The following is a 22,146-nucleotide window of genomic DNA, read 5'->3' as shown; positions in this document are numbered from 1 at the left end:
AATTGAATTACAGTTGCATCTTTTAATAACGACAAATTCAAATATTTGCATCTTTCTTAACGGAAAATTTCAAAATTTTGCATCATTTTTAATATTTTTTTTGAATTTTGCATCTTTTTTAAAGAAAAATTTCAAACTTTGCATCTTTCTTAACTGAAAATTTCAAATTTTTGCATCCTTTTTACGAATATTTTTAAACTTTGCATCTTTTTTAACGGAAATTCTTGTATCTTTTTAAACTTTTGCATCATTTTTAAATCAAATTTTCAAAGTTTGCATTAATTTTACCAGAAAATTCAAAATTTTGCATCTTTTTTGTAGAAATTTTCACTTTTGCATCGAAATTTCAAATTCTACAAAACCGTTAGAAGTAAAGATTCGTCAAAAATTTAAGAATGCAAGAACTAACCAGCATAGCAAACTATAGAACCTAAAAACTCATACATATTGTTGCTTATTCTTTAAATATTATGAATATGAGTCTACCTTTATATTTTTTCTGATTATTTCAACACGCAATGCGTACAAAGCAATTTTCTTTCTCTATTAAGCATGGTAAGTAATATTAGAATCGACGTCAATTTAAACGAATCCCCATAGTGCATAGCGTGCAAAAAAAATTATGTCTGTAACAACACATAGAGACATATAAATTTCATAGATATTAATGGCGATTACAGCTCGTGCGTTCAACATTAATTTTCCAATGTCAGAAACGATGATTGTCATTTAATTCTATCTATTTTATAATAATTATAATAATTTAAAAAATTGATTCTATCCTGTTCAATTATTAAATTCATTTCTATCCACAATAATAAAGTTATTTTACCATCAATTTTATGGCATTAAACAAAAAGAAGGCATAAAAAAAAAACGTGAAAGTAAAATTTTTCAATTGCCCTTTTTTTTCGTGTGCATACGACGATGATCATCATCATCATCATCATCATGCAGCGAATAATTTCTTATTCTGTTTCGTGAAACGTGTCTTGGCAATTACTTTTGGCACTGTGGCGCCTTACTATTGCCCCACAATGTTCTTATGTACACAACAACAAACATGGGAAGCAAGAAGAAGGAAAAATTATGAAAAGCGGATAACAATATTTTCTTCTTGCGTTCAGCATATGATCTGTCTTGTGTGTTGCTGTGCACCATAAAAAAGAAGGAATGAGAAAAAATATTGCAAATTTTATGCAGAAAAAAAAGTGAATTGAGTGCTACAGAAGGAAGGAACTAATTTAATTTACTTGAAAACGCAATATGTGGACGTATTTATGACAGAGGCTGTGTGATGGTGATGTCGAATATTGAAATTTTATAGGCACGACTGAAAGGTTTATTAGCCTTTCAGTGATTTTTTGTGAATTAATTTAAAAGAATTCTTTTTGGTAGACGATTTTTTGGAAAGTGGATTGATAATTTATGGAATGGTGATGGACATTTTTAAGATTTAAGGTTCTTTTGGTGGGTATGTCTGTAGTTTGACTTGATATTGTTTTAATTTGGTATTCTTTTGATTCTGATCAGTTTTTAAAGGTTTGTCAATTTTCGTTTTGAACCTTTTTGCTGGTCTAGACTTCAAAATATAGAAATATCATTCTCATATACTTTTAAATCATTTGAAAGCTTATTTAAGTTTTGTTAAAGTATCTCTTAACACAATAACAAGCAAAAATGCCTAAGAATAAATGTGTCTTGATAGCCCACTCGGCAAGTAAGTAGATATTGAATTTGAACTTTGTGGGTTCGAATCTCAACCATAAACCCTTAAAGAATGCAATTTTCCTCAGGCTCTTGTGAAGTATAACATTTCATACAAATTGCAATCGGTTCTTAATGAATTGTGGCGAACTCAATTCAGCTTCGACCTCTGAGATGAACTCTTGGAAAGAAGCTGTTGATAGAGACAGAGTGTAGCATTTGATATTGGTAAGAGGCTGAAGACTTCCAGCACTAATACCAGCTTCCAACGCCAACTAAGAGAAAGCATGGATCGCAGTTGATCTACAAAATCAGCGAAGTAAGTAACTAGTATCTCAATTGTGTGATTTCTACATAGTTTTACACCCCTTCAACTGATTTTGATACCCCTAAAAATCCATCAAACTATTCTTTTAAATCATCACACAATCTAATCTGCTTAAAATGCCTTAAACAGCTGAATTTTACCTCAATTCACACTCTCTTTACCAGCCTTCATGTAACCCCTTAAAATGTCACCTTATGCAATCCATTACACATTGTGACCTATGAAAATAATTCACACATCCAAAATGAGGCAGCTCAGCCATTTTAGAAATTTCCATAAAGCATGTGCTACCATATCAAATAATCATGACATTCACACAAATTACTATATTTTATGTCCAAAATTGCAAGTAAAATGCTCATAATCGAAATACAATGTAATATAAAGGAAAATCTATTTAATATTGAGCAGAGCCAAAAAGTAGTAATAAAAAGCCTATAATCGTCTCGCCTTATGTTTTCATCCTTATATTAATGTGGGTCTCAATAATATTTTCATCATTCATCCTATAAACGATTGTTATGTATGTTTTTTTTTTTTTTTTTTTATTTCTCTCGCTCTCGCTCATCGCGCAAAATTAATCTTCCTCATGATTATTCAATTTTATGTTTCGTGGTGCTGTTTGTATGTTTTTCTGAATGGTTTTCTTGTTAACGCTCTGCTGATGTTATATTTATATATATTTCTTATTCTTATTCTTTCTCATATTATATTATTATTCTTTCAATTTCATTCTTCATTCTCCTCATAAAAAGAAGGTTCTCCTCTCCGTATAGTTTTTTTTTTCGGAGTTTCGGTTGAAAGTTATATCATAATTATATGTTTAACGTGTTGTTTCTCCAAACAATAATAATTCATCCCGAAAAAAAAATAAGAACTTTATATATATATAGATACACATATAAACAGAAATGAGAAGTATAATTTGCCACTCGGGAGAAGAAGGAAGGAATTTCGATGAAATCAACATTGGGCGCCAGCTGACCTGAAGTATTACATTATTTTCACAGTACATAAATGAGGCTATAACGAGACGATGATTAGGTGCTCTTTCGCTCTCTTCTTATTGTTTTGTGCACTTTTTTATGTGCGTTCATTGCGGGATATCGGTTACAGTTTGGATGACTGGGCGGAATTTGTGAGTTGAGATGTTGGCTTGCTGATAATTTAGTCGGATTTATAGACTTAATTTTGTGTTTTTAGGGAAAAATAAATTTAACGGCTTTTTCAAATTCAAAAATTTACTCAGAAATTTCTAAAATTTCAAAAGTTCGTTTAAAAACTAAAAGTCCGTTAAAATTTCATATTCCAAAAATAAGTTAAAAATCTATAAAATTACAATTTCTTCAAAAATTACCAAATGCGCTTCCACCAGTCACCTCCCAAAATCATCCAATCATCCACATTTTCTTCTCTCTATATGCCTTTATGCTATGGCATTCGCATTTTTTATACCAACATCATACTTTTGGCTTGTTATTTGTTATACATATCATATCGTTTGCTGTTGTTGTTGTCGTTCAATTCTGATGTGGCCCATTATTTGTAGCCTTTGGGCCTGTTTTGAAACAGAGGGATAAATGGGAATTTTATGGAACACCAACTAAGGAGGAGACGAGAGGCAAACTAATAATATTCAGTTTCATAATTTTCATTTCTTCTTCCACGTTTCTTCTTCCTATATATTACTGTAGCATTTTATTTTGAGAATATAATTTAGAAATTATTAGCCGATAATCGTATGTTTGCTTTTCTTCTTCATAAATAATAATCCATTTACTATTAACCTTAAGGAATGAAATGTAAAAATAAAAAGAATGGAAATGAAATAATTTGTTATGAACGGGAATTGGAAATGTATTCTCTCTTTATGAGAGATGAGGAATTGTGGACTCTAGGAATGTTGACTTTTATGATTAGTAATTAGATGGGAAAGGTACCGGTGTTTGGGGCATAGGGGTTGGGATCGGATGTTACATAACGGTTGAATTAGGCTATATTAATTGACATTTCTTGGAATAAAGCATGAGGACTTTAGATTTACAATTGCCTGATGCAACCTAGAGTATAATCTAGGCAATGCAGCAACATTGTGGGGACTCGAACCCGACAAACTGAGTTGACATGGCAAGAACAGTAAAAAAAACATTTAAATCCGACTTGTCATTCTCTGGGATCGAACCCGGGTTGTTATGATCGGTTGTCAGACAGTCTAACCACTAAGCCACAGCTGTCATTCACTCCTAATTCATAAAATGACATCCACTCATTCATAACCTTAAAAAATCCAATAAATCCACAAAAAATCACTCAACAAATTGCCAACAGACATCCAAAACACAAAAAATGCACTCAACGACCTCTCTGGTGCCAACAATTTTTACCTCAAAGCGACTCATTTTTATTAGCCACATTTTTTATTTCAATTTATTCTTTCTCATTTTCATATTCACGTCTATCTAATTTTCTCATTTCATATAAAGTGCCTTCATTCTTCTCATTTATGCTTGTTGTGTTGTTTTTTTTTTGGACCACACGATACGTGAGCCTAATCATCATTGAGAGTATAATAAAGAATGAACAGAAAACACATAAATAAATTTAATTTCATCTGCTGCTGCATGACGGAGGGGCTCAAGTAGTAGTGATTTTTTAATTTACATTTTTTGGCTCCTCATTATCGTCTGCCCCGGTTCTTTTCAGATTTTCTTATGTTTTCATGTCTCATTCTGGTGTAGGTTGATAAATTTTTTGGTTAATTACATGACTTTTTACGTTCTTAAATGTAACACATTTGTCCAAGAATGTTTCCTTGTTAACTAGCTTTATTTTATTTTATGAGGAATTTGTGGCATGTCTCCAATAATATGCCTAATGATTAACTACTCGTTGACACTCTTCTTAATGGGAAAATGGCGTTATAAAATGAAATTTTCTTCTCATCAGTCGACCAACAAAAATAAAAATAGTTCCATACTTCCTATACGTTACTGCGGATGAAATAATATTTAATGGGGAAGTCGTGGAATAGCTTACTTTTTTGTGGACTAGCAGTGGAAATTTTTCATAGAATGAAAATGTAGCGAGGTGTGTGACTTACAGTAAAAATGTCAATAGAATTTATGAAGGCGAATAACGTAATGGTAGTTTTACTTAAAAAGAGAGAATTATTTAACACCTTGATGGTTATTAACACGCAACACTATTTTTTAGCATGAGTAAATGAAGGAATGGGGTGCTGTTGGTTTGGTTTTGACTGTCTGTCAATCTGTGGAGGCAAATAACCGATGAAGTCAGTTTTAGGGGTCATTTAAAGGCAGCCATGGATTGCAATTGATCTTTACGACCAGCAATATAAGTAAGTAACTCTGAATGCCAATTTAAGGATTTTTACTGAAATTCTAATTTCTTGGAATTTTTCAAATATTAAATGACCGTTAAATTTTCAAATATTTTTTGACCGTTAAATTTTAAAATCAATCGTTGACTTTTGAAGTATTTTGCAACCATTGACTTTTTGAAAATTTCAGAACCGTTAATTTTTCAAATATATTTTGACCGTTAAATTCATAAAAACGCTTTAACCAGCAACAACCAATCCACATTCATACCAAGTTCACCTTCCATTCTTGATTCTTCTTCAACATGGCATTGTAGTTGTCTTCTTGCTGTATTGTTATACATAATATGTTCTTTTTGGTGAGCTATTCTCTCTGTTTAAAGTGTTGACTTCATACTTAGCAGATAATTATTGTGCAAAAAACTAATTAATATAATTTTTTACACTTTTTTTTCGTGTTTTGAAATTTCTTTCCTCATTTTAATGAATTTTTGTTTTCCTTTTTGTGTAATATTTTTATTTCGGGTGTCTGGAATGCAGCATTTAGTTTTCATTTATGCCTGCTTTTTTTTGCTGTTGGTATTTTATTTCATAGCGGAAAATTACACAAAAAATTTTATTAGTTTCTACGAAAAAAAGCTTGAATTTATGAGGTGGCATGAATTAAAGGTGGTGTAAATTTTTTGGGGTATTTCATGTTAAAACTTGAGTGCCTGTAGACTGTAGAAGATGTCTATAATTTTTTGGAAATTTCTTTCTGTAATAATTTATTTTAAGTGAAATATTTTTCATTACAATGTATTGTAAGAGTCGTGTTTAATGATTGTAGCATACAGCAGTTTTATAATTGTTCATAACAAGGGTCATATGTAAAGTAATGTAAAATTATTCTGACATCCATAAAAAATGTAATAAAATTTTTAACAATTTCTGGATTGTCTTTGACCTAAATATGTTGAATATTTTAAGAATTTGCAATAAAAGGGGAAGCGGAAGTTCAGCTAAATTGTTGATCAAATCTGGATCTATTGCTTGATATCAATAAGAAATTCACTGATGATGAAGGAATCTGCCAGGACAAGAACTTATGTGGCTTAACTTAAAGCATACAATATTTTGGGATACTAACTAAGCTAGGGTTCTAAGCCTAACTAAGCTTAAGCTCTAGACTGAGTTTGGTCCCTAGCCTAATTGAGGCTAGGCTCTAGCCTAACTGAGCTATGAGAGAGTTATATATAATGACTGAAGGGCCCAGCCTTATGAGCTGGAGGCACTGCGATTTTAAATCTGTTGTACCACACCCTTTAGACCTACAGTTTATAGTGGGATCCGAACCACTTGCAAGCTCTGCACATTGCAAAGACACGAGTACGTCATAAGACCTGATGTACCCTGCAATGTACCTAGTAACAATTCGTGTGCGCAAGGTTTCGTACCTAGTAGTGGATACACATTGTGTGCCAAAAACATTAAAACTTTACCTAACACACGAACTGAGCTTCATAACTAGAACTATGAAATAGAAAAAGAGCTTCCAAAATTAGACATGACCTGGGATTGAACCCAGAACGTTTGGATTGTAAGGCCAACGCTCTACCATTTAGACCACTGAGAGAGTTGGTGAGGTCAATAATCGACCAATTCCTTTATTTAGTCTTAAATGTTCATTACTGTAATGTATTGGGTAGCATTGTGCAATTCGTTGTCCTATCGACAACAATATATATAATAATTGAGAGAACGGCTTTTGATGGGAATCAAACCCACGTCCTCACGAGCAAGATTTACAATTATACGGTCTGTTGCCTAACCATTCGGCCACAGAGACCTTACTCAGGGGCCTCTAAGTGGCAGATTCACTAATATATATGAGTTGATCTCACGAATTTCACTATGCTCGGACATCACAATTTTAGGCATCGGTTTTAAATTCTTTTGCATTACTGTAAGCTTGCAAACGTCCATAATATAACACCCTTATCCCCCTCTAATCCAAAAACCTAACCAACCAATCCAAAAATTTCAAAATTCCATTCAAAACCCAAAATTGACGAATCTCAAATTTCATTTACGTCCATCCATCAATCAGAAACACTACAGACTTTCTGACAGCGATAATTAAGCGAAAATAATTCCAGAACAAAAAATTAAAATCTCTGACAATAAATAAATCATTCACAACAAACAAGGCGAGATGATTTCACAAATTAAATGACGAATTTAAATTTATAAATTTTAAAAAATTCCACTAAGGCTCGACAAAAGCTGATAACAAGTCAAAGTCATTAAAATTATTCGTCAACTTTTGCACGTGGAAGTCAATCTTGATTCGTGACAAAAAAGAAAAGAGACGTCGATTCTAGTTTGAGAAAAAATATAAAGGCACAAACACATGCAGAGCATTTCCATGTTAGACTAAATATAAAGCATTTAATACATTTTTAATTTGCGAAGGTGTGAAAAAATATGTAATTTGCTGTCAATACATTTGGCACATACAAAAAATATAAAGACAGAACATCATTATGGATTTTTTTTTATTCTTTCTTTACTGCTGTACACAAAAAAAGAAGAAGAAGCCGAGTAGCTTTTTATTCACACTTATTTCACACATACATTATATTGCAGTTTTTTTTCTATTACTTAATGCGCCTCTCTCTCACTTCCTCCCCCATTTCTCATTCATATTTAACACCGTCAAATGTATCGCATGGAATTGGAATGAGGGAATCTTGGCAAAAAACTCTAGTGGCGTTTCACAGCTCACAAGTGCATATTTCTAGTGCCAACGAAACAATACCCACACTTGCATATTTTGCATATATTGCCGACATACTTATATACATGCACAGCTGTATGTGAGAGAGAAACTGTCTCCTTATTGTGCAGTAATTTGGCTTCATTTAAAGGTTTCGTAATTAACATTTACATAGAATAATGTGATCTTTGTAATACTATATAGTACATATCTTGGCGCCATGTATTGCTGATTAATCCTTTTTGCTTTGTGTTTTTGCCGTGCATGCATTTCATACTAATACAGACATTAAATTTTTCTACCGCTGAATAATTTTTTTATGAATGGGTTACAAACTTACACACGAGCATGATTTATCCGGTAAAAAAAATAACATAAATTGTTCTCGTATAAAGTGATGAGAGGCAGTAGGGAACGTGGTGACGAATGGAACATTTAAATCATATCAGACGTTATATATATCTATAGCAGTTGTGAGATAAATTAGAGCAAAACTGGCGTGAAAAATATTTTCTCTCTTTTTGTGGTGCAAAAAAAAATTATTTATTTGAAGAGCATAGAGAAGAACAATTGCGAAAAACAAAACAGTTTTTTTTTGTTCTGTTCTTTTCACACAGTAACGACATATGATTTATATAAAGTGAGAGAGAGAGAGACTAGTGTGAAGATTGGATGAATTTTTAATTTTGAAATATTGAGTCTTTTTGGATGGAACTTATTTGAATTTTTGATTTAATTTGAGTTGCTATCTTAGAGTTACCCTTCCTTCTCCACTACCTACCCCTTACGTCGAGAATAGAATATAAATTTGCATTGTTTGATAGTAAATTTGCATTTTTTGAAGCATAACAATTTAAATCTATCTACAAAAATTTTAACCGTCAAAAAAATTCAAATTTCAAAAAATTTAAATTTTAAAAAACTAAATTTTTAAAAATAATCAAAAAACTAAATTTGCAATTTTAGGAACATTTAAGATATGAAATCTATATTAAACTCTTTGCTCACTCTTAATTTATGGTTTACAATCATTTACATAATAAATAATCATAAAACAGAGCTGAAATTGAGCTTTAAAATCTCCAGGTGGAAATGTAAACAAAGCTTTTTCAAGACCAGATATTGATGATTTCAAAGTTTTGAAATTCGTTACTCATATTCAAAAATTAGAATTTAAATTACTTTTGATTTTCTTAAGCATTTTGCAGTTTCCGAACAGATGTTTGTCTAAAAATTTCAATTCCTGTTGAATATTATTTGTGAATCAACCTTTCATTGCATCCTTCTACCAACTAAATTCCCCAATTCACATCAATCCAGAATCAAACAACATCACATATCCCCCTCAAAAATCATTCTAACTTCCCACAAGTCCAATCAACTCTCGCGAAGTGATAAAGTGCGGCCAGTCTTCTCCACAAAACGACATCACAATTTATCGCATTTCCAACCGTAACAATAGGAAGTGATTGATCAAATGCTGTTTTTTTTCAAATTTCCTCCTCAATAAAAAAAACTACAACAACAACAACAATTGAGATTCAATTGAATGAATGAGATAGGAAAACGAGGAATTAGCCTGATAAATTGTCTAAGGAAGTGACTAGCTCCATTTCGTATTCATAAAGCAAATTTGCTATTCAATAATTTTTAAAAATAGACGACTGAGGAAGAAGTAAAATTTTTTTATTTATTTTCGTCGTCGTTTGTCGGTTTTTAAAGGCTAAGACAAAAGCTCTCTTCCATCCACTTTATTCATCCAATTCATCACGGATGGAAATTAAAGGGGGTAATAAGGGCAATGACAAGAACACTTTAAGACAAAGATTTGCGACAAAAAAAGACTTCAAAGACATTTTGTGCCTGTCCGATATTTTTTTTTATGTATGTGATTTTATTACGCCAATTTTTTGTGTTGTTGATTCACTTCTTCTTATTTCCCCATCCTTTTTTCTTAATGCCGCTATTTACACACATTTCATGTATATGTCTCACTCTCTCTCTCGTTCCATGCATCACTAGACATTTTTACATGTTTGCCTTTTTATTATGAACATTGAAAAAAAAAGCGAGAATTGGGAATGAAAAGAAGAAGAATTATTTTGTGAGGGAATCACAGCATATAAACGTGGATGGGATGAGAATAGTGAGAGAATTGAGCATAGAGTGATGAATTATTATAGAGGGAATAAATATTAAATAAATATAATCTGTTTTGTGTTCTTTCAATTTTTATCTTATCAAATTACATTTGTCGCTTTTCATTGTTCTGTTAATAGCTACTCATGCCTGTTTGTGGTTTCTTTTCTTTTATTATGCACAAAAAATCTTCGAATGCCTAATAAATATGGCTTAATTAATTGTTCAAATTTCATATCAGGCTACTGCCTTGCCTGCCTTTTCTGCTGGTAATTCAATTGAAATTGTAAATGAAAACAAGAAGCATGAACAAAATATGAAAATGAACTTTATGTTGGCGAGCGTAGTGAGTGAGTTATGGTAATAAAATCCAATTATTCGCTCTCTTTCATATTCATCTGCATTAAATAATTTTTTTTTTCATAATAATATTCATCATAAATTTCTGCGATTGTGTCTCGATGTGTGCATCGTTTGCTGTTTGGGGAAGAAGGAATAAAAAAAAATATGTAAAAAAGTTCTTGATGCGCATAAAGCATAAGAAAAAGTCTTTTGTTATGTTAATTAGGTTAAGGATTCCTCTAAATACGTAAATACAGCTTTGATGGGGATTTTTTCTTTCTTTTGATTTTTAAAGGTTATGTTGTCCTTTGTTTGGCTGACTGTTTGAGAAATGACATTGAAATAGAGGGTTGTAGGATACTGCGTAATATGGACTGGTTTGTAGGGTATTCTGAATGGTATCATGTTGCGGCTTAATTCTTAAAATAGTGAAACTATATAGGAGTCAGGGCCTTAGTTAGGAAGGGGCTTTATGAGTCAAACCTACTCTTGACGTCCCTGAGTCAAGATATTCTATATTTGTCATCCTTAAATTCTCTTTTATGGTTCCAATGATCTTCGGTTTCGAGAATCTATCGAAACCGAGACTTCGAGGAACCTTTCCTCAGGGGTGTAGCCCATTCCTCCTCTACTTTTCCTACAAACCCACCTTAATATAGCAACCTAAATCGAGAAGTTTAAGCATGTCTTCTCTCAATTTTAGAAAATTACGACTTCCGAGACGTAATGCATTACCTTTGCATTCATCATGACATCTTGACGATGTCAAATGACTTCAAATGACGTCAAACGATGTTAAATGACTGCCGGACTTGAACTGCACTTGAGAAGTGGACTCTAATTTTCTTGAGATTTTCTTAGAAATAAAGAACTTGAGTCAATGCAAAGAATCATGATCATTTAATTTGTCACAAAAGCTACTAATTCTTAAAATGCGCTTTATGGCAAGCATGCGCAAAATTATTGTCTTCCTAACTTCCATCTCGTTATTTTATATGCACACTTTTATACGAATTGTTAAGTTCTATTCAAGATTAAAAAGACAAAGACGTGAAAGCGTTAGTAAATTTTCCACTATTGTAGTTAATTATGCTTTACATTTTATACTCGCATCAACAATAAGATCCTCAGAAGCTCAATCAACTCGATACATTATTAACAGGATAATCACACTTTTCGCTCAAGACCTTAAGTAATTATGTCTTGAAGATGATTTTCTTCACTTTCTGAGTGTTCTTGATTTGATTTTAATAAGACGCCTTCAGGCGATTCCACAAGATTAGATATAGGCACAAAAAAAATTGAATTCCATAACGGTAACAAGAAATTTAAATTTTAAATATTTCATCACTTAAAACGGCGACAACTTTTCGCATATTTGTGACAAATATTTTTATAAAATTGAGAATATCGCCAACGATGTTACGTAGAGTATGGAAATGTTGATCATTTAAATTTTGACACGATTTTAACTAATAACAGAGGCTTTGAATCTAATTTTAATATACAAATATGAATTAATTTACTTTTCCCGAAATGATTAAAATAATTTATGGACAGTGATTTGAGCATTTACATACACCCCGGACAAAAATAAATCGCACATCATCGTGCAACACATCATGAGAGATCATTTAAAATGAAAGGTCAGTCATAAAATGACAGCCATGACACTCAAAAGAATCTCTCTTTTTTTTACATACAAAAAATAAATTCTGAACTCTTCTTGTTCCTGTTACTCAAACTTTTTTTGTTTTTTGTGTGTGTTCTGTGTGAGTTTCAGTTAATATTTGAAGAAACAACAAAAAAATAATTAATGATTTCCTCTTCGAACGCGCAAAAATTAATAAGAAGAGAACTAGCGAGCGAGCAACGAAAAAAAAAAAATAATAATTTTCAAATCAGGCTCCAAGTTATGAGTATGGGTATATATTATTTTTTGGAGACGCAAGCACACATGCAGAATTTTAAAAAAAACTTCTTCTGTTTGTTTTTCACTTTTTCGTTCCATCCAAAAAAAAAAAAAAAATTCATTTGTTTTGCAAGAAGTGCCAATAAATGAATTGAAGCGTTGAGTTGCGAATTAATTCTTATTTCATCGTGCTGTGTGCTTTGTGTGTTTTCAAGAAATTTCATATTTGGAAGTAATTTGCTTTTTTTAAAAGGCTTCACTGAGAGGTTGCGTCAATGAAAATATTTGAATTTTAATAGTTTATAATTGGACTTTTTTGAGGTGCTTTTTGGATTGATTGACGTTTTTGTATTAGGATATTTTAAGTAATCGGTGGGTCATTAGTGGTGGTAGTGAATAATCTAGAAGATGTAAATGGTTTTGAAACTGAAATTAATGGACATATAGAATTGGAATGTTGTCAAGGCGGTGATTAAGGAGACTGACCATGTGGCTTACAATTGAGCGTCACTAGCAACTAGGCATCATTTGTTTCCAACCATACCCATGTTTACCCTTTACATCGATGTTCCTTAAAAACGTTAATGTAATACCAAAAGAACATTTGGGTACCTTTATGTTAAGAGCAATCGGCACCTAATTGGTAGTGACCGTCACATAGTATCCGCAATGTCAGTGTTTCTCAAACTATGGTCCGTGACACAGTATCAAAGTGGCAAATTTAGAAAGTCATGTATTGGTAGTCAAAATGAGACAAAAACACTGAATCGTCGTTGTTGTGAGTGTTTGAGTGCGAAGCCGTCAAGGCAACCCTTCGATTTATCATGAACGGTTTAGTGCAGTTTAGTGTTGTCCAAACTGTATTCCAAGATGCACCAGTTTGTCGAAAATTTCTTGAAAATGTCAAAATATGCCATTTCCGTTTTTGATCGTTGCTTACCCCCAAGGTGTTACGAAGTGTAAATAAGAATGGACAACACCGGTATAGAGGGATGTCTAGGGAATACCCAACGGCACCCAATGGTCAGTTTGCTTTCCACTTGCTTCTCTATTCTTTTCGTAAACCCATCCAAAGCTTTCTAATAAAATCTCATCCAAACAGTAGCTCTCATCCATAATTGATCAATTATTCCTCATAAAACTCATGCCGAGCTCTATAAAATACCTTTAACCATAAGAATGTGCCCATTTCAAATTGACCTCCAACAGCAACAAACATTCCACAACTCTAAATTTCTCTTCTAATTAACTTTCAATTTTTTTTTCACATTAAAAACAGGAAAAATTAAAAGCAATTAAAAAAAGTTCAATCTCATGTAAACATTCACACGGGCGACCATAAATCTCTCACATGATGTAAAAATCATGCTCGACAATGGAAACATTATTCAAAGCCGCTTGATATAAATCGATAATTTTACACTTAATCATGATTAATTAACATAGTTACCTTCCGCTTAATTTGCAGTCATTGGGAGACACAAAAAAAGAATTAAGCATTATTATGGCAAGTCTAAGCACTTTTCGCGCTAGTGATATTGTCTAGAAAATTTAATGTAATTATCTTATTCACCACTGTTGGACTCAAACACGCGAAATGTGTTGTTGTATGCATTTACTAGATTCATGTACAGAATATATGTTTTTTTTTGCATTTTGCTCATGTTATGTTCACAAATAACATGGAAAGAGTCCAAAAAATGCACACTGTGTGGTGTCATAATAATAATTCTACCTTCTTTATCGTAAGCATCGCAAGTGATGTTTTTTATTCTTTCATTTCATTTTAGTTTTTAAAGTAATTCATTTTATCGTTGATGTTCTTCACTCTTATTCTTTTTTTTTTTTGGTTCCACTGCTTTCATTTTGCTTTGACATTCAGCTACACTTACATAGTGCGCATTATGGGAATTAAAATTAATTTTCTGTGGAATTGCTTTGTATTTGATTAAATATTTTTTCTTTTTTTTGTAGTAATGGTTGGGAAAATTAATATGATTTGATACATTTCATTATTTTTAAGTGGGTATTTAGGATTGAATAGTATGGACTTTTGCTTTTTTTGTATGGAAGTAATTATGAAGGTCATTGGCTGGGTGTTATGAATGTTTGAAAGGGATTTCTTATAGTTTTAGTGGTATAGAAAGAGATAAGTGAGCAACAGAGGTCTTAATTGTAAGTTTCACAATTTAAGGACCAAATTTAAAGGAAATTGGTTGAATGCACAGACCCGAACTAGATAATGTAGTAGCTAGGGCGTCGCTACGTCGCCATGTTCATTGTTGGCTGTTTAGGAGACATTTACCAAAATAACTTCAATTTGTACCACATTAATCAGTGTTACTTTTACTATGTTCCACGACGCACAACTCTATCATGATATAACTTCATTTGTAACACGAAAAGTTTGGCGCTTAAAAGGACAAAGTAATAAGCGGAGTCCGTACCAATTTCAAATTAACTTGAAATTCCATTAGGCTTCCAACTTAATTTCTTATTTCGATGACTGTACAAATCTATTTAGAAATTGCCTGAAACTGACTCTATCACTAGCTTTCGCTTGTCAGTTTCTAATACCAAATGTTGGCTTCCAAAAGACTGCCAATATGAAGTCTTATTCCAAATGGAGTGACACTCTTGGCACACAAGATTAGCGTGTAGTCTGCTAAATAGTTTGAGAATCACTGACATAAATTCATAAAATTCATAATTGTTCAGCAATTTAGCTTCAATTTCAGTACGGAAGTGTTCAATGAAATTAATATTCAATCATTCCTAACAGACAATGAGCAAACTCATCAAAATTTGCGTGCTAGTGATTATAATCAATCAATATAATTGAGATGTTCAATGTTGTGAGCACAATCATGAACATGCAGCTCCTATAATATTATTATTATTTTAATCTGCAGCAACATGTTCCTAGTCTCTTTAGGATATTATTGTCTTTAGCAATTCTAAGCACACAAGTTGACATACCAAAAATCTCAAAAATCCCCTCAACAATTCCCATAATATCTAATTTTCCCAAACTTCACAACACCTCGAGCCACCCATTAAATCAGATCCTCTTTAAACAAAAAAACTCAAACCTTAACATTAAAAAAATAAAATATTTCCTCTCAGCTTATCACGTGTTTAAACAGTTCAGATCTTTTTTTCGTGTTGAGCTACACTTCCAAGTTATAATTAACATTAAGTGGCAAATATCGCTCATGATTGCAATCGACTATTTTGTTGTTGCTAACAAGATAGAATCCAATGCCACACTAAATTGCAAAAAAAAAGAATAAAAACATCATGTGAGTGATAATGGACATTAGCACAAGATTCTGATGTTTATTTTTTATTCAATTCCTTCTTTTTATGCTTGAAAATAAACGTGTGACTGCTTGTTGTTTAGGAGCTGCAAATTAAACATGCAATTTTCTTCTTCAGCATGCAACAACAGCGAGAACAAAAAAAAAAGAATTTGTGCATTTTTTTTGGTCTACAAAACATATTTTTTTGTGCTGCTCAACAATATGTAGTCGTATGTCTGTATATGTGTAATAAACGGCGAGCGAGAGAGAAAAAAAGATTGTGTGCAAATTTTTTTATGTTCAGCAGCAGCATAACCACATTTGCATGCATGCAGTAGATATACACACATTGCGGTTAGACTTCTTCAACTCTTTTTTTGCTGTTCGTATTCTCTCTCTTCTTTTTTTTTTGATTCTCATCTATAGCATGCCACTTCCGTTAAATGCGAACAATTTTTATATATTTTTAATACTTTTTTTTTGTGTCGACATTTGTTATTGCAGCTCAGCTGAATGATCAAAAATTAATTTGTTTATGGCCAAATTCGAATAGAATTTTTAAATGGTTTGACTGTTTGGGGATTTTTGACTGATATTATAGTTGTGTCTATTAATAGTTTTGGATGTTATGGATAGAATTTGAAGCATTTTTTGGTGAGTTTCTATGGATGGGTGTTTTAGTGGCTAATTGTGTTTTGGTGAATAATTGTGCTTTTTGGGGACAATATTGAGTCTATGAATGCAGTACCCAATCAGACATAGTGTAATATACTCAGTGTATATAATTAAGCATGCTAAATTATGAATGCTCACTCATTAGGAGCATAAGATGTCTACTGGAATAAGATGTCATTTTAGTAGAATTTATGATTTTGTGACTTAATTTGAGTGTATTGAGATCTAGGCTTAATATTAAAGCAATAATCTCTAAAAAAATCCTTAATAAAATTGAAAAAAGTATAGAGCAGGGTATGTCTTTAGATTAGGCCTTCTTAAACTGTATTTTGCGACACAATTGATTTATATTTTATTATGTCGTGGACGAAAAAGTTTGAGAAGCACTGTATTAGTCCCGGAAAGCATAGAAATAGATTCTGAAAATGACAGATGTTGCCTCTGGTTGTCGTGACTCTAGTGTGGGTCATAATTTCATTTAATCTGGTATCAACTCAGAGTCATGTCAGCTAAATACACATATCTACGCCAGGTGCCCTACTACCATGACATAATTCATATTTATTATGTTTAGATTCTCAAAAAATCACCATTACATATCTAATTATTCAAAAAATTCTCAAAAAGAGTAACTCAAAACTGACTATGAGTTACCATCCCTTGGTCACTTATTTGCATATCTCGAATATTTTCCCCAGAACAGAAAAGCCTCTCAAATTTCCACAAAAAAAGCATAATTTTATGACTCTTCATATCACAACTGAGAAGTAAATCGTAAATTTTCCAGCACCGACATTATTCATTCGTAACCACTACTGCAGCTACTCACATAAACAGCCAAGAAAATGTGTTAAAAAAAAGATAGAAAAAGCGGCTTTATATGAAATAAAAAAAAAATATATTCAAGCGCCATAAAAAGGCATGCTTCTCTCATTTTTATCCAGTGTTGATATTAAAAATGAATGTATTAATAAAATTCAACAAATGCGTGCTCATATCCTCATATTTTTTTTTTTGGTGGGTCTCCTCACACATATCAAAGTCATCATTATGATTATTATATGCGGTATGATACACCTCAAAATAAGGTTCACGAGCATAAATCATGATATTTATTTGCATAATAAAGTTATTATAGGACACAAAAATATATATATTTTCATTACTTATATATCAGCATAAAATAATGTGTTACCACTCTCGTACAACTCAACACGAAACATGGACATAACTTTTGACTTCATCTTATTACATTTGTCATGCTAATTAAGCAAAAATAAAAAATTATTAAATTAAATTGATAATAGTAATAATAATATCACATCCATATATTCACAGGTCTTGTACAACATGGATATATTGTCAGTGACACAAGAACTGTCACATTATTTTCTCCTTTTTTTAATTAAAATTATTGTCCATGTACACATATTCCTTCTTATTCAACTTCTTTTTTAAACATCATAAAGTGTTTTAATTTATAATTATTGTGCAGTCATGAGGACATCACAAAAGGTACATTCACTTAATATGTAGAATAAAGGTGAGCATGAAAAAACATTTCTTATTTGTATACAAATTACAAATTAAATACAGTTGGTGATGATGAAATAAATAATAAGTACAGAACTGTCATATATAAAGGAACTATGAATATGGAATTTATAGAGTGGTTGGTTTTTGTTGTGAAATATGACATGTGAGGATGTCAAAGGAGAAGTTTTGATGAAAAGGTTTTGAAGATTTGAAGGGATGCGCATTAGAGTGTAGTGAGACTAGAGTTGAAGATTTTGAGACAAGACGCAAAAGGATGCAATTTTTTAAACATAAAGAAATTAATAAAAATGATCAAAAAATTTTGAATTTGCTTTAATTTAATTGATTTATAATTTGACAATATTTCTTATCACGATGTCTTATTAATTATGTTATTTAAATTTTAGTTAAAGGTGACAGTTGATATTGATTGTAATACTTATGAAAATATGTTTTCTATTTTTAACAATTTTAAAATTTATTTCAGAGTCTTAGAAATTTAAAAATGTATATTTTGCTTTAAAAATGTTTGAAACAATTTATTTTGTATTTTTGAAATTTTTAAATTTCTATATTTGCAATATTTTTAATACTTTTGAAACTTAAAATTCATAAAATTTTAAAAATTAAAAATTTTAAGAGTTCAAATTTTTCGAATTTTCATATTTATAGAACTTTAAATTATAACTTTCAATATTTTAAGAATTTAAATTTTTAATTTTTGATATCTTTAAAATTAAAATTTTTAAGTTATGATATTTTTAAAAATTTAAAATTATTAAAATATCAAATATTTTTAAAATCACTTTCCTATTTAAATATCAAATTTAAAAATAAAGTTAAATAGAAATTTTAAGCATTTTGAATGTAATGTTGAATTAATTTTCAAGATTTAAGAATACAAGTAGATTGAAATTTTGAAATACAATGTTCAACCAGAAAAAAAACTCCTAAATTCATTTTTATATTTAGAAAATAAATTTTGAATTTCTTTAAATTTTCAATTTCTTTTCTTGCATTTATTCAGTTAATTTTTAAATTCATAAAATTATTTAATCACATCAAAATTTCAAAAATTCTCAAAAATTAAATCAACTTCTAAGAAGACTTCCATTAATCAATCAGCAAAACTTCAAATATTTATTTTGAAAAAATATTGATCAGCTGAATATCGATTTAATACGAAAAAAAAAGTCGCTGATCTAGAAAAAATAAAAAATTATTCTAGCATCACAATTTCAAGGCTTGATCACTTAACAAATATTAATAATCTTTACATTTATATTCATACCTTCATAATCAATATCAATCTAAATCAAAATAATATTGTCTAAGCATTTTAATTAAGACCTCAAATAAGAATTAAATTGATCGATTTCCATCTCAATGAGCATCAAGTTTTGGAACGTCTGAATTGAAAAATGATAATTTTTTGGACTTATTTGACCGAATGCAGTGTTAATCTGACATTGCAGTACCCTTTTTTTGATCTTGGGGATTTTTTATGGATTTTCTGTTGTTTATTCTGTGCTGAAAAAATGGGATTTTTTGTGGATTTTGATAATTGAATGAAATTTAGGTATGGCAAAATTGGAGAGTTAATAAATTAATTTGAATGAGATTTTTTAACGATTTTAAATTTAAGATTATGTCTTCTTATTATTTAAACAATTTTGTTTCTTCAAAAACATTTAAACTTTATGCAATTACTGCTTAATATTTTAATTATTGAATTAAATATTTAACTAAGCTAAAAACTTACTTTTATTAAGTTTTGAAAAAGAATTTTATATTTTTTAACATTAAATATTTTTCAACTTTAGAAAATCATTTGATTTTAAAAAATCAAATTGATAATTTTCCAAATTTAATTCAAATTTATATTTTATTAAATATTCTAAAATTTGATAATTTTCTTTATTTTTTGAATTCAATTTGGCAACTGTTTATTTAATATTGACAATTTTAATAATTTATAATAAAATATCAAAGAAATCTATGATTCAAAATTTGCTTAAATTTAAAAATTGCGAAAGAAATTTTTGAAAATTTTCAAAACTAATATTTTAAACAAACATAAAATTATTAATAATAATTTTTTTAAAACTCTCCATTTTGCAAAGTCATAATTCAACAATTTATCCAAATTACAGTGCAGAAAATAACTTCCTTATTTAAATGAACATAACTTCATTTAACCAAATTGAATAATGATTTCAAAAAGAGGTACAAAAGCTATTAGGATTGCAAACTGGCTAAGTGCTATAAGAAATCTAATTGCGCTTAATTTAGATGCTTTTTAAATAAATTTCGATAGTTGCAGTTGGAATTAAATGTGTTTAGGTTTAATACACTGATCAGTAGCTTATTTAGAGCTACTGCTTAACGCGATTAATCCATTTGAATATTAAATCGCAGAATTAAGAGTAATTTAATAAGTTATTTAATTTTAATAGTTTTTTAATTGAACTGCTGCTTATGATTTTCAAGAATTAGAAGCTATGCTCAATTTAATCAGCTTATCAAATTTTAATTAAACTTTTAAATTGAAATAAATTTCCAAAAATCCTTTCCTATCCAAATCTCATCAAAATCACTAAAAATTTGCTCATCAAAATCACCACCATTTTGCAATAGAAAAACCACAAGAAAAATATCCACAGTGAAAAAGCCTTGATCATGTAAATCAACATCCAATTGGAATAGAGTTACAAATTTTTTTTTGTTTAATTTTTCAAATGTCAAAATTATTACACAAGTTTTTCAATATTAAAAGTGTGAAACTGTCAAACTAGATTTAATTACATTTGATCACAAATTGCTTTTTTGCACTCATTTTTCTCCTTCATTCCCACTTCTTCTTCTTCCTACACGGAATATTCTTCGAACGATTATATATATTTTTTTCAATCGCACCGTCGGCAAAATTGCACATTCACATTTTTTGATATTTGCACTCTATTGACTGTCTTGATGCGCACACTTATTAGGATATAAATAGATACTCACCGTCCACTTTTAGTGATAACCATTTCAGTTCCCAATTTATGAAATTTTTCCCACAATTCTTTTCCTTCCAGTGTAACTTTTGGATCATCTTCGACACCATCATCCTCTGGATAATTACGAAATGGACGCATTGTTGGATGATGTTGTTGTGCAACGACTGCAGCCGCCAATACAACGTCTTCAGCCGTATATGGATGATTATGATATGGTGTCCCCAACGTAGCGTGAGGATGATGTGGAGGTAATTTCGGTAGAAGAGCACCTGGATATAAATGCGAATGTGATCCAACCGGTGCGTTACTTGCAAGTGCAGCTAATGCAGCAGCAGGAAAATAAGGCTGTGGTGGATGAATTGGTACAGTTGGTGTTGGATGTGCTGGCTGTTGTTGCACAACCGTTTGATGATGGTGTGACGAATTATTATTTGATATTGGTGTTTGTGGGGACAATTGTCCACTTGATTGTGACGACTGAGAACTTGGCGTAATTCCTGCGGTCAGCAGAGAGCTGACGGAGAAATCAGTCTGTCTTGGTAATTGCAGAAAAGGATGATATGCCATCCCATTTGTCCGACCGATTTCCGAGTCCGTTTGCAGTAACTCTTGAACGTCGTATCTCATTACAACATTCCACAATTTATTTTACTATTCTGTGATATTTTAACAATTTTTTTTAAATTTTTTAAATTTTATTTTTCAGCACTTCCTTTTTTGCACTTTTCAATATAAAATTTTTATTGATTTCCTTTTTATGTTAATTTAAATTCACCAAAATAAAATAATATAAAATTTATTATTTATGCACACATTTCTTCTTATTATTATTTTTTAAATAATTTTCTTGTTTTTTTCACTTAATTTTAATTTTATATTTTGTTATATATTTTTTTGGAAGTTATGCGTGTGAAATTCCCGAGATAATTCATTAATTCACTACGGATAAATTGCTAATATTGTTGATAATCCTAAAGAACTTTTTAAACTTTTTTTTATTTTATTTTTTAAATTCACGTCCAAAATATTTTATCGGCGAAAGACATCCAGCAGTAAGAAAAAAAAAATTTTTATTCTTTTCTTTTCTTTTATTTTTATTTTTTTT

General features: G+C 30.6%; 1 protein-coding gene across 4 annotated transcripts in view; it reads right to left on the bottom strand.

The window, feature by feature from the left end:
- The window catches only part of bi (T-box transcription factor bifid), a 71,845-nt gene extending 49,958 nt beyond the window's left edge, over positions 1-21,887 (bottom strand). For 2 of the 4 annotated variants that reach the window (XM_070633879.1, XM_070633881.1), the window contains exon 1: positions 21,049-21,887. In XM_070633879.1, coding sequence (XP_070489980.1) covers positions 21,049-21,668 — 620 coding nt within the window. In that variant the 5' untranslated portion in view covers positions 21,669-21,887. The remainder of the gene's footprint in view (positions 1-21,048) is intronic. The other 2 variants (XM_070633882.1, XM_070633883.1) reach the window with 1 other exon arrangement.
- Between the last annotated feature and the right edge of the window lie 259 nt (positions 21,888-22,146).

The sequence above is a fragment of the Chironomus tepperi genome, unplaced genomic scaffold, assembly GCF_022539635.2.
Source record: "Chironomus tepperi strain 1889 unplaced genomic scaffold, CSIRO-AGI_Ctep_v1 contig_82, whole genome shotgun sequence".
NCBI lineage: Eukaryota > Metazoa > Arthropoda > Insecta > Diptera > Chironomidae > Chironomus > Chironomus tepperi.
This window is presented reverse-complemented; position numbering and strand designations above follow the sequence as displayed.